A 14,114-nucleotide genomic window follows, 5' to 3' on the forward strand; every position below is an offset into this window, starting at 1 on the left:
GAAATTCAATTCATTTCCCTTCCTTATTCACTCCAGGGAGGGGGCATTTTTGTTCAGAAAAAATAACAAGTGGCAATTTGTGTAAAAAAAAAAAGGTCTTCACTTCAGTATGCACGACTTTTCCCACTTTAAAATATTTTTTATGGCTCTGAAAGGGTGGGGGGGGGGGGGAGTTGGATGTGCCCCTACCATGGTTTGTCACTGATTCACCCTGTCACACATTTCCCGCCACCTCCCTCTTTCTCTCTCTCTCTCATAAAATCAAATCATTCTCACCATCCATCAATTCCTTTGTGTTGAGATTATTTTCTCTATTTATTTTTTCTTTTCTTTGATCTAGTGTACAGAAGAATCTTAACATTTTGTGAATGAAATACTCTGAAGTTTGGAGTTTAATTATTTGTCATCTAATTATCTTACACCATCATACACCAACTAAAACTATTATATACATATCATCAAACACTTTACAAATGCCAATAATTAATTCAAAATCTATTTATAATAAATATTCAAGGTTTTCAGTTAGTCACATCTAAATACAAAATACAGTATCATTCCATTACACTTGTCCATACCAAGGACTTGAAAAAGAATGTCATTAGTACAAATAACAGGAGAAGCACACACATACATGTTACTGTGGCAACATTTAGTTTCTGCCAAGCATGCCTTTTTTTTTACACTTAACAAAAACCCTTTCTGTAAGCATGAGGGATCGTATGTGTTAATTATTGCAAATTGATATGCTGAAAATATTTCCTTTAAAGTCAAAATTCTAATTAAAAAAAATTAAGCGAAGTAGTGTACTGCACTACTTGCATCACTTCTGCAATAAGATGCCATTTCTTGTTAGTCTATCAAGACAAGGAGATGAATGTCCTTTCCCAATCTCTTCCTGCGATTCAGGAAGAATATGATAGTTCAAAGATTTAAAAGAGAATTGCACTTGAAATAACCTAGTAAGTGAAATGCAAAGCAAAATCGTTAAAAATTCTATGCACTTATCTCAATGAGTTTTCTGTTCTTAACATCGGCTAATACTCTTTTTCTTGTACAGGGGTGTTTTTATTTTAAAGCCTGTCTAATATTATATTATACTTCAGTATTATCTAACATTCTAAACCTACACAAATAGAGTGGGCATTGAATCTTTTTTCAACCATTGATTCTTTGTGAAAATGAGAATTTTGCATTATTAGTTATGTAGTATCCCCTCTCAGGATATTGTTAAAATGGCCCTTGGAGCTTGTCTTACAATTGCAGTGATTGGATATGACATCTACAGGCAGATTATACACTGAAATTTTCAGGCCATTTCATGCCTGAGTAGTTTAATATCAAGAAATAATACAAAGATATTTCAGTTTGGTCGGGTAACAAATCAACCTTTATCCAATGGAACAAAATTTTAAAAATTCCATATCCTTAACATCATCACTGATTTAGGGCATCATATAATCTAGAAATGAATTGGAATATTCACATTCACTTCCAAGGGGATTTTACCGGCACTTTAAATGCCATTTATGAGGAACATAACCTGATAACAGAATATATTACAAATCGCCGCACTACTAGAGCAGAAATGAACATTCGTGGAGGCCAGATATTAAAAAAACAATTTCCATTTCCTCAGAGAAATCTCAATTGTGCAAATGATACACTGATGATCTTCTGTAATAGCAGGATTACATTACAACATTATCACCATTGGAATTTTCTACTTACATACATGTAAGTTACGTTTATATACATCACTAACACCATCATCAACATCAACATCATCATCATCACCATCATCATCATCATCATCATCATCATCATCATCATCATCATCATCATCATCATCATCATCATCATCATCATCATCATCATCGTCGTCATCATCATCTTCACCATCATCATCAACATCATCATCAACATCATCAACATCATCATCATCATCAACATCAACATCATCATCATCATCATCATCACCATCACCATCATCATCATCATCATCATCATCATCATCATCATCATCATCATCATCATCACCATCATCATCATCATCATCATCATCATCATCATCATCATCATCTTCATCATCATCATCATCATCATCATCATCATCATCATCATCATCATCATCGTCATCATCATCTTCACCATCATTGTCATTGCCATGGGCATCGATATCATCATCTATCATCATCATTCTTATTCAGGAATAATTTAAGTAAAATACTTTGCAAGGTTTTCAATTATTCATTGGTTTTTACATCAATTAATAGGCAGCTTAAAATTGCAATGTTCTTGCTTTCGGTCAGTGAGTAGAGAAAATACAAGTTACCTTTCAGAAAGTACCAAGTTTCACAAGGCTGGCAGGTAATCTGTCAATTACAACTTCAGAATTGTTAATAAATAAGGTAATGTACAAATTTTAGAGTAAATCCAGTATCAACCTTGATGATAAAATTTCAAGTTTCATTTTTTTGTATTTTGGTAAACTCCAAAAAGGTAATGAGCCACAAAATATGAAAATCTTATTTCATTAAAAAATGACAAGTGTGAATCAATTGAAATGAAATGCTAAAAGAATAATCAAATAACGTAGGAGTGAATTCAAGGTGATAAAAAGTTAATGGACGGCATTTCAATCTCTTTGATTTTTTTTCAAAATTGCAATTGAATATTCACTGTTTTAATATGTGAAGAAAGAAAATTAATCTGACCTGAAACACATTCAACATCATCAACGTGATAAATATTAGATTCTTTTCTTGATATTCATATCAAACCAAAACACATCTCTTCCAATCGTTTCTATCTCTCAATGTCTAATAAACATTTTTTTAAATTTCAATTTAAGTTTAAATGACATCTGTTTATTCTAGGGTGGATGATTCTAACCTAATTTAGGTTCTCGAGAAGAAATAATAAGAACAAACTCCAGAAATTTCACACACATTTCATTGGTACTTTGTTTGATAACGTATTACTTATGTGTATCATACCATGGATAAATCAAGTTCACATAAGCCGAGACATTGCACAAGTCATAGACAATTCACAAAACCTTTCATATTAATGGTACATGAAACTGCCTATTTATCTGATATAATCTTTTCTACGAGTTTGCCTCATAAACTGCCTAGCTTGATAAACCTTTCTGTCGTACCTGTGTGCATTGCACCGCATTAAGAGCAGGAAGGGGGTGGGTCAACTTTTTATGTTGAATGGAGTGTGTGATGCAGCCGACTGTCTCCATAGTACCGAGTCTAAAGAATGGCACTACCATTCTATATTCCCGCAAACATTTTATTCATGATGAGCTGCTTTTGATGGTGTACTTTGACATTCTGTTCTCAGTGGTCAACCCTTTTGTCCCAGCATGCCACAGTCTTCATCTGGATTTGAACCTGTAAGCTTCTTACAGAAAACCCAGATGGCAAAGCATAGCATACATAATGCTGCTTAAATCATTTCTATTCAACCAGGATCTTGTTTCATAAAGACTTGTTACACTTAATTTCTATAACAGGTCTATTAGCAGCCAATCAAAGTGAATAATTTCAGTAGCTTTTACTGTTATTGCAAATTTGTTATAACAACAATTTTTATGAAATAGGCCCCAAATGTTTCCTGTAGCAAGGAGATACTATAGGAATTCTTAGGGTTAGAGGTAGAGAGAACAAATCACCGTTTCCATAGAACCACATACTTGTTCGATCATTTCTTCTTGACCAGCTGTTTCCTCTGTTGTTCTAAGAGAGACTCAAGATGGTCAGCTCGCTTGACCGCTGCTGCATGCTGCTGTCTCAACTGACTGACCACATCTTCCTTCTTGGCTATTGCTTGTTTGACCCTGAAGGAAATGAATACAAAATATTGAATGGAAATACTCATAAGTGTATCATATATGATTATCAGAGGAAGGTGAAGTAAAAGAGTGAATTGGTTTATACAAGAACTGAAAATGCTTTTCTAAAAGTGATGATCTGTAGATATGTAGGTATAAAAATTAACTGATTTGCCTATGACAAGAGTATACCTTGGTTTCCCTGCTGACTCCGAACAGCGTTCTACCTCCACCACCACCACCATCACCACCACCACCACCATCACCATCGCCACCATCATCACCACCACCACCACCATCACCACCATCATCACCACCATCACAACCACCACCACCACCATCACAACCACCACCACCACCACCATCACCACCACCACCACCACCATCATCATCACCACCATCACCATCACCACCATCATCACCACCACCATCATCATCATCACCATCATCATCATCATCATCACCACTATCACCATCACCACCACCATCACCATCATCACCATCACCACCACCACCATCACCATCACCACCATCACCACCATCACCACCATCATCACCATCACCACCATCATCATCACCATCACCATCATCACCACCACCACCATCATCACCATCACCACCACCACCATCATTATCACCATCACCATCATCATCACCATCATCCTCATCATCAACTTTATCTATCATCTCTGACATCTCACCTTTTATGGACCTCCTCCATCTCCTCCTCCTTGCTCTCTTGAATCCGGGTCAGCTCCAGTTTGTGTCTGGCTCTCATCTCTGAGATCTCATTCTTAACCCTCTTGTTCTCATCCTCCACGGCAACCAAGCGATCAGCAAACTCTTGCCTGATCACCTCCTCAACATTCTTACGTTCCTTGCTGAGTCTTTCACAAACCTACAAAAGAGGGGAGCAAAAGATTGTTATTGGTAATGGCCATAGTTTACACCACAATCAATTTACATTAACCAATAGTTTTCTGCAATCACTTTCAATAAATCAGACCTTAACTAAAGTTTAAATAGGCATGAGTATAACACCTTTTTTCAAATCCAGGTAAACTTGCATAAGTCGACCTTACATTAGTGATACATTTGCCTGAGTCGAAGCAATATTTAGGCCAGATTATGCAAAACATGTGTTATAAACTTTTCTCTACTTCAAATTTATGCTATAAAGTCATGGTGATTTCTGTGGTCTAAATAGATTGACTAAGGCAAATTTACTTTTCTATGTATACATATTTTTTATTCTAATTTTACTTTTTATTATGTTGAATTGATATTGAATTGTCAGGCACCTTGAGCCATTGGCGTAAATCGGTGAAGTCATACTATTCAAGTGGGGGGGGGGGGGGATGAAAAATATATCACCCCCTTGAACAATAGGTTCACCTCTCGGATTTACACCAGTGCCTTGAGCATTCCTTGGAGTGGATATGTGTGCATTAGAAATGTGGTTGAGGTTGTTATTATTATCATTATTGTTGTTGTTGTTGTTATATTTCTTTTTTTCAAAATAATCAAATAAAACATAAATCATTTTATCTTCATCTTGTGACCGTGCAAATCTTCTAAAAAAGAAGGCACAGCATACTTCCAAATGAATTTGACTGACCTTATTGACCTGGGAGACCTCATGATCTTTCTGTTTGAACAGGGCCTCGATTCGTAGATTCTCTCCTTCAACCTCAGCTAGATGAGCTTTCACTTCATTCAATCTCTCTTGGGTCTTTCTCTCAGAGGTCTCAACTTCCCTCAATTCACCCTCGTACTTGTCTCGGATTCGTCTGGAGAAAAAGAATATCCCAGAGAGGTGATTTTTTTAGTTAACAATTACGTTAAGATACAACTAGAATAGAAACTAAAATAAGAGTGAAATCACAGTGCTACTTGATTTGTACTGTCCAGTAAGCATTTCAAAAAACCCGCTTCTTGTGTGTTATGAGCTATTTTAAGAATGACCGGTGATCCCATCTGGTGGTAAAATTGGTGTTGATAAAGCTTGTAAGAAACGACCATCGGTCATTCATAAAGTTGATTGTAACAGCCCAACAACACATTGACAATTCCAAAATGGGTAAGTTAGCATGAGACTAAACTTTAATGTCTTGTATTCCTTTTCTAAAATTGCTAACCCTCATTCAGTCTCTTCAGCTCACTCAAACACTTGATCAAATAGTAACAATATGATAATCTATGGGAATTCCCCCTTCCCCCTAAACCTAGCCAGTTGCCATACAAGGAATCCAAAATGCTGGAAAAAAAAGTACATAGACTTTCAAATCCTACTGAGTGTCCATTCCACACTGAGAATTCCATTGATAAGTAGTCAGATCTGTCAACTTTCTCTGATTTTGATTCGCTGAGAACAGATGTCTGACTGATACCAAGGTAACTTTGGGATATAACACATTATGTCAGATAAAACATCCAACAAGTATTTTCATGAAATGTTCCTTTGGTTAGAGTGGTGAATGAATTCTTGGGCCCAAATTCACAAAGGTGGTTTTGAAAACCCACGGTTGAATCCATGGTTTATGCAGATTTCTTGTATATATTACACTTATTTTACCGCATATATTAAGAATTGTCCAATGCTGATGCGCGCTTTTATCACAGAGTGCCAAATTGACGCCTGTTGCCGTGGTTATCCATGCTATTTTATTCACGAGTCCACTGTTTTGAATTAAGGAGTCCACTCTTCAAACAGTGGACTCATGAATAAAATAGGGTATCTAACCATGGTAACAGGCATCAATTTGGCGCACTGTGACAAAAGCGTGCATCAGCATTGGACACTTTTTATACATGCGCCCGATACGTACTAAATTAAGCGTAATTTATACAAGAAAACTGCATAAACCATGAATTCAACCGTGGGTTTTGAAAACCACCTTTATAAATTCGGACCTTGAAGTCTTGCAAAAGGGAAATAATAGTGCTACAGTTGGAATTGAACCCAAGATCTCATGATTAACACCTTGGATACTTTCCAAATAACATATGCATCATGTATCACATAATCCATTACTGGTTTACTGGAAGATATAAACCTACTTGATCCTATTCTCTGCTGCCCTCTCTTGTTCGTCCCTAGATGACTGAGCATCGTCTTCTAGTCTGGTGATAACCATCTCAATCTCCTTGTCTCTGTCTCTCCTAACCTGCTCCTTCAGTTCACGCTCTTTAGACAGCAGCCATGTTTCCTAATAAACAAACAATATATATATGTTGTAGGAAACATAGAATTATGATATCAAACCCATATTTTTGTTTCACATTATGTACAGATTAACATAATCACCAGCATTAAAGCTAATAGATTGGAGGTTGCAGTGAGGCAAAAATAACCCAGTGTTTGTTTACTTGACCTTCTGCTGCATATAGATCTTAGTCTGGTATAAACAGAGTTGTTTGGTCTGAAGAGATTTGACACAGACAGATTCAATTTTTGTTATTTGGCAGATCTGAATTCACCTGATAGCGTAATAACCATGTTTTTTCATAAAAACATACAACAAACCAATTGACTGGTTCGCTTGACAAACATGGTGTATTTTTCATCAGCATATTGTTTAACTGATCATATTATAATCTTGTATGTCTTCACCAGAAATGATTCCTACCTGTTTCTTCATGTAGTTTTCTTCCCAAGCTTGCTTCTCTATCCTAAGACGTTCTTCTAGGTCTTTCACTTCAGCCTGGATACACAAAGAGGCACATTAAAAATAAATGATACACAACATGAAGTCTTACACTCAATCAATCTACTGAATGCAAAACAACAACAGCTTCATCTGGGGCCCGTAACACAAAGGTTAGCGATTAATCGTACGCTCGATTTATACGATTGATTGTACATTGTAGTCAATGGAATCGATCGTAGAAAAATGTTCTACGATCATTGCTAAGCTTTGTGTTACGGGCCCCTGGTTTGATGGTTCTCGAAGCAACTTCTGATTCAAACATCTCTAATAGCTCTGAAATAATGAGACCAAGCAAACCAGAAACAAATTCAAAAGCAGCCAATATAATTCATTGTATAGGCAATAAACTCAAGGTTATGCTTTAAGCATTCCATAGATGAATTAAGCAACTCATTAGATTACAGGATGTATATCTAAAGAAATAAACAAAGATCTATTCACCAATAGAATGATCGCACTTATCGATGTTATTTGTTTGTATATTCTGTCAGTGTAACTTGGTTATAAAATATTAAATATTAACATGACCAACCCATTACCTAACATCATTTGAAAATTATGCTGGACACTGCATGTAAACATAAGAAGAAAAGGATTACTTTCCATATTTCAAAACCTTAATTGTAAACTTTTTCAGTTTAAAATATAAAGTTCACAGAGTTTACCTGTTTGGCCTCATGCATTTCATCAATTCATGTAAGTAGTCAGTGTTTTAGTCCATCTAAAGCTCTGTACCACCCATACAGAAATGATGTTAGCGCTAACAGAGGCCCATGTTACAACTGGCAATGTCCCAACAATGCCTAATGTCACAACAACAAATTGTTTACATCTTGGACATCACAACCTGAAAGATGTGACTAGGCCTACTGTTAGTACTCTGTTAGCGCTAGCAATGTTTCTGTGCATCCATAATAGGTAAATAACAATGTGAATGATATTGGACTTTTGTGACTTTGTAATGAATTATCAATAGACTCTAACCCTGTGTCTTCTCTCCTGTTCATCCCTAGCTTTCTCATACTCCTCCTTCATAGCACTGATAGCTTTGTGACTGTTAGCTTCCATCGTCTGCTGTAGTCTATCCATCTCCTGTCTCTGTCTCCTAGCCTGTTCATTGATGCGATCCTTCTCCTCCTGAACCTCTGAGTACATCCGCCTCCTCTGCTGCTGGTAGGCAGCCTCCTCCTGCTCTAACTGCTTCTCGTATCTGACAAGAAAAGATGAGGAACCTCAATATATTAAAGGCATTTAAAAACCAAGGGATGTTTCATATAGTTGACCTCAAATTTACATAATGAATGATTTGATTATGACAAGCTAAATGGGTCCATAAATAGTTTTGAACAAAATTTTGAAGAATGCAGATTAAACTCACTGACCACTATTTTGAAAGGAAATCTGTGACAGGACAGGGAATTAAACGAGCTCCTTAAACTGTTTTTAGTTGAAACACAGTTCCTTCAAGGATTCTGGGGTCAGAATTCACTCTCTGGGAAAGCTGAAGATAACATGCCTATATAAAGTTAATCAATAATTGAATAAATGGAGCCAAAAAATAGCTAGCCCAAATTTTCCCACTGTCTTCTCATTATCTCCTTCTTCCCTCTTTCCTTTCTTCTCAACATCTCCTTACTCCTCCTCTTCTTGCTTCATCTTCTTTCCCCTCTTCTTTCTTTTCCTCTTCTGCTACCTTGGCCTCTTGATCCTCGTATATTCATTCCTCCTCTCCGTCCTCATCTACTTATTCCTCCTCCTCTTTCTATCTTTTCTTTCCCGTCTTCTTCCTTTTTTTCCCCTCCTCTTACTATCCTCCTTTTCTGCTACCCCTTTCCATGCAAAGTTGGTGCCGTAACGTCACCTACTCTTTTGGCTACATGATTACTTCACCTTTGCTTTGCAAGTTCTCGTTCTCTGGCACAAGCAGCTTCTTTCTCATCAGCCAGTTGATCCCTGAGCTCTTCTATATGACGGACATACTTCTGACCCGCCCTCTCCTCGGCCTGAAGCATCTCGGCTTCATGGATGGTCTTCAGCTTCTTGATCTCGGTCTTGTGGTTTGCAATCAGGCGCTGGATCTCGGGTTCAAGTCCCTTCACAGTGATTTCCTGTTAGATGACGAAAGGGTAAATTGCCACTTGGTGTACTTTCCATTTGATCTCACCTCACATGGTCTAATAACAGTTGGTCTTCTGCAGTTCATCTACTAACCATTTGGTCTCACTGCAATTCAAACCCTTTTACCATTTAGTGTAATTTCCAATTAGGCTATAGCAGAGTTGCCAACTTTGATAATTACTTTTCAGGGGGAATTTACTAAGGAAGATTCTTTTCAATTACACATGATCCAATGAAAGAATCAATGTATGAATCAGGGAGATGTTGAAAATCTGCAGTTTTTCACTCGAAAATCAGTCAACTTTCAGGGAGTCTCCCTGACAATCAAGGAGATTTAGCAGCCCTGCTATAGTGCACCTACTATCCCATTTGGCCTAACACCACTCATAAAATGAATTGTTTATAAAACCATCGTGCAAAATGATAATAAGTACATTAAGTGTAAATTTCATGAAACAAATAGGCAGTGAAATTCATTGACCATTTGTTATAAGCTACTGAAAGCCTTGCATCTGATGGGCTCAGAGCAAAATTGTCAGTGATAATCACTGATCATTTGTTTCATGAAACATTCCCGTGTTCTTACCTTTATTTTCTTTGTTTTCTCATCAATCCATTTCTCTCTTCTCAGCTTCTCAGCTGCAGCCTGTACATCCTTGATCTTGCTCAGTTCTCTCCCATGACTGATGACATCAAAGAAAAAGAGCAATCCAATATAAACTAATGATATATTATTACATCGCTAGAGGTAAAATCGCAAAATAATTAGGTAGTAAACTTTGATCTTGGGTACGTTTCCATGACAGCTCTGATAATTTCATTAAATTCCTTGATTTACCAGGCTGAGTGGAACTGGTTTCAGACTGTTAGCAGTGAATGATTGATATTACAACTCAAATTTGATAAGCTGTTTTAGCTGATTGGAAAAAGTTTATCACACATTTTAGTACAGTCCTATGAATAAAAACTACTGCACAGAAGAAATTTTGTGTAGCAGTCATACAAAAAAATGCATAGCAAATTGTGATGTGATAACTACGAAAATAATAATATATTTCAGTACAAGAATTACAACATATCAGCTGTAAACTGTTGCTCCACGGCATAAATAATGATAAAAAATGGGGTAAAAATTAATTAAAAATCCCATGTCCTGCTTGTGAAAAAAGAGGAAAATCATAACCATAATTCTGATTAAAGAGGAATAATACCCCTCAGAAATAAAGCTCCCTTTTTTGGTAATTCTCGTTGAATTAATTTATTGTATTAAATGCTTGCTTGACCATTTCAAATATTGCACTCTACACTTTTACTCACCTGTCTTCCATGTTCTTTATTCTTCCTTGGTATTTCTTATCAACTTGTTTGAGTTCTGTCACCACACCATCATATTTCTCTCCTAACGCCTTTTTATCATCAATAAGCTGTGGAAGATCATAAAAATGTGGTAGAAAACATTCTTACACTTTGCAAAAGGGAAATTCAAATCAAGTTAAATAGTTATCACAATTTTTTTTTTTTCCATAGTTGTTTAAACAAAGCCACGACACCATATAACATGGCCCATGAAATACATTACGTGTAATTCAACCATAATGATGTTTTAGTTTTGGGTCCAAACTTTCAACAATTTCATAAAACTCAAAGAATTACTGCACATTATCATGTCTGAACAATAAAAAAAAATTGTTCAAATTCATGTGACAAAGTAACATGACCACAGATCACTATTTCTAGTCTATGTAGAAGCATGTTGTGATTTTCAAGCAATCTACCTTTCACAGAAAACATTCCTTCATCAAGATTTATATTTCATCTTCTGTGTGGGCTTTTACCTGATCAATGAATGATAAATGTCTCTTGATAGTTGCTTCATATTCTTCCTTCTGAAGGTGAAGTCTTCTTTTGGTCTCTTTATCCTGTTCCTTTGCATGTCTGACTGTCAGCTCACGCTGCTGGTTCTGGGTATTGAGATAAGTAAAACCTTTCAAACTACTTTCACTACTACAGGTCTAGACTTTTTTACATACGAGAAATGCATATTTGCTTTATTAATTCCTACCACATATGTGTTTAAAAAGTGCCATAATTTTCAGGTTATTTTAAAAAGCTTGCTTATGTGGTTTAACAAATGGTTTTATGATTAGTTTTTTTCTGGACCCTACTAAGACAACTCTTGTACTTCTTATTCCTCAAAAGTTCTTCATAGTTTGAAAAGCCAATATGTTGATAAAATAGACATCTACAACCTTTTAACTGAAATTTTGCATGGGCAATGTATCCAACCCCTTATATATATAAGACTTTCCTCAAAGTATTTGTCTATTTTTCTATCTCATATGGAAAATTGTTAATGTTCTCAAATTATCATGGCTTGGGCAGCTCTTAAAGAGAAATAGAAAGGAGAAAATGGGAGTCAGATGAACAAAAAAATTATGTCTTTGGACCTGCTTAAAAATGCAGAAGAAGACTAACACAGACTAACCAGAGCCTTCTGTAGCATTTTGACACTCCTATCCTTCTCCTCCAACTGCAGCCTCTGTGAAAGGACAGTATTGGTGACCTCTGAGGCTGCTGCAGAAGCTTCCTCCAGCTTCTGGATCTCCTCCGCAGAAGGGACCAGAGGAACAGCGGGGACAGTTCTGGAGGTGGTGGGTGCTTGGTCCACATCCAAGGCCTGAGAGAACTCACTGACTGTCTCCTGTTCGGCATGGTCGACTTCATCAAGGAAAGACATGATGTTCCTGGGGCAGAAAAGAACCATGAAAGATTTGTCAAGGATCAGAATGGAACATGATTTTAATCACTAAAATGAAAAATAATGATACATTTATTAATTTTGGTTCAAAACACTATTTGTATTGCATTTTCACACGAATTCACGTTTTCACCATTTTTGGGTCTGCATGCACTTACAAAATGTTGCGTAATTTCTGAAGCACGTATCCGGGGGACTCAAGTTTGGTCTCAAAAGTTACCGAGACCTGAAAGTAAAAATTCAGCGGTCGACACTGGAAAAAGTAGGTGTCGGGGGGGGGGGGGGGGGGGGGCTCCCCTGTCTTTTTAGGATTAATGTTGCCACCTCTACTCTTCAACAACTCACATCTGGCCAGCATAATGAAACATTTTGAGCTGTGTTGTCTTGTAATATAGGATGCTTAAATGATAAAACAGTAATTCACCATTCGATACATTCATACCACACTAATCATCCACTAATTTACCCATGATCTGAACAAATAGACAGATATATAAACATTCTCCCTACCTGAGCTTCTCATCTGTGAGCAAGGCGTGGCTAGGAGAGGGCATGGTCTTAGGTTTCTGGACCGGTTTGGTAGCCTCCCCTCCTAGACTCCTCCTTGTGGCTTCCTGGAGATTCTCCTCAGAAAGGTACTGAGTTTGACTTTTGCCCCCGGGACCACCAGGCTTGCCATCGGTCATACTGGCTGATAGGTACCTGCTACTTGCTGGTTTGGTTTCGTCCTCTACTTCTTTCCCTTCCTCCTCTTCCTTGTCATCAAATATATCCACTGGCAAAAAAAAACCACATTTGATCAAGAACGATTACATAATGGGAAATCTTAAACCAGGAGGCTATAAGGTAAGTTATACATGACTTTAGGAACTGGGACAAGTTAGAACAAGTTCTGCAGCACTAAATCAGATTTTCAATCATTTTAATTCCATCGGTTAAATCTGATATTTGTAGATCATTCTACCTATTAATGATGAAAATATCAATGGAAAAGTCATGACTTGTCAAAATGTAGTTTAAAATATTGGAAATCCAGTTCCACTTTGTTAAGATAACGGAAAAATTATCAGATTTAGCAAAGGTGAAGCAACATTTTCAATTGTTCATACAAGGTGAGATCAAGTCCAAAAAAGTGTACATACAAATTTGAGAAAGCATGGTGATTTCACGATGTCAGGTTGCATGTCATGGGGTCGTCTGCACTAATCTCAACAAGTTGTTTTGCGCCAACTTGTTCAATAAAAAAGTTCAAAGTTTTCTTTGTCTCTTGCCTCACTAACAATTGCTTGCAACATACCCCATTGACTTTGAAAACAAAAAAAATCATGACTTTGGGTGCAGGGCTCTGTCGTACAATACATGAACAATTCTTTACAAGGGAAGATACTAGGCAAGACACTCAGCAAAATTCCCACTATACTCTCCAACTTTGGCAAAAGGAAGCAAGTGACACATCCGTCAAATTTGATTTATTGTTGTTTCTGAAACACCCTTTGTATGTTGCACGTTCAGGCAAAATTTCGTGAAGAAATTATCGTTCTATGGAAAGATACTGAAGATAATATGCTGCTAAATTGCATTGACGCCTAGGTAATAGACGAACACACATTGCTTACAAATGATACTTTTGTAACTTGCTTCCTTTTGCCAAAGCCAAAGCTTAAAGTGGCTGAAACATTGAAAA

The 14,114-nt window shown here is 36.8% G+C and overlaps 1 protein-coding gene across 2 annotated transcripts in view; it reads right to left on the reverse strand.

Moving 5' to 3' along the window:
* Positions 1–480: 480 nt before the first annotated feature.
* The window catches only part of LOC129269503 (centrosomal protein of 131 kDa-like), a 28,140-nt gene continuing 14,506 nt past the window's right edge, over positions 481–14,114 (reverse strand). For both annotated transcript variants that reach the window (XM_064105867.1, XM_064105868.1), the window contains exons 9-20: positions 12,941–13,205; positions 12,158–12,416; positions 11,508–11,633; positions 10,990–11,096; positions 10,259–10,355; positions 9,445–9,662; positions 8,539–8,764; positions 7,474–7,548; positions 6,905–7,053; positions 5,463–5,634; positions 4,546–4,742; positions 481–3,850 (exon numbers count right to left, since the gene is read on the reverse strand). In XM_064105867.1, coding sequence (XP_063961937.1) covers positions 3,715–3,850; positions 4,546–4,742; positions 5,463–5,634; positions 6,905–7,053; positions 7,474–7,548; positions 8,539–8,764; positions 9,445–9,662; positions 10,259–10,355; positions 10,990–11,096; positions 11,508–11,633; positions 12,158–12,416; positions 12,941–13,205 — 2,027 coding nt within the window. In that variant the 3' untranslated portion in view covers positions 481–3,714. The remainder of the gene's footprint in view (positions 3,851–4,545; positions 4,743–5,462; positions 5,635–6,904; positions 7,054–7,473; positions 7,549–8,538; positions 8,765–9,444; positions 9,663–10,258; positions 10,356–10,989; positions 11,097–11,507; positions 11,634–12,157; positions 12,417–12,940; positions 13,206–14,114) is intronic.

Source organism: Lytechinus pictus, chromosome 10 (genome assembly GCF_037042905.1).
Source record: "Lytechinus pictus isolate F3 Inbred chromosome 10, Lp3.0, whole genome shotgun sequence".
Classification (NCBI taxonomy): Eukaryota; Metazoa; Echinodermata; class Echinoidea; order Temnopleuroida; family Toxopneustidae; genus Lytechinus; species Lytechinus pictus.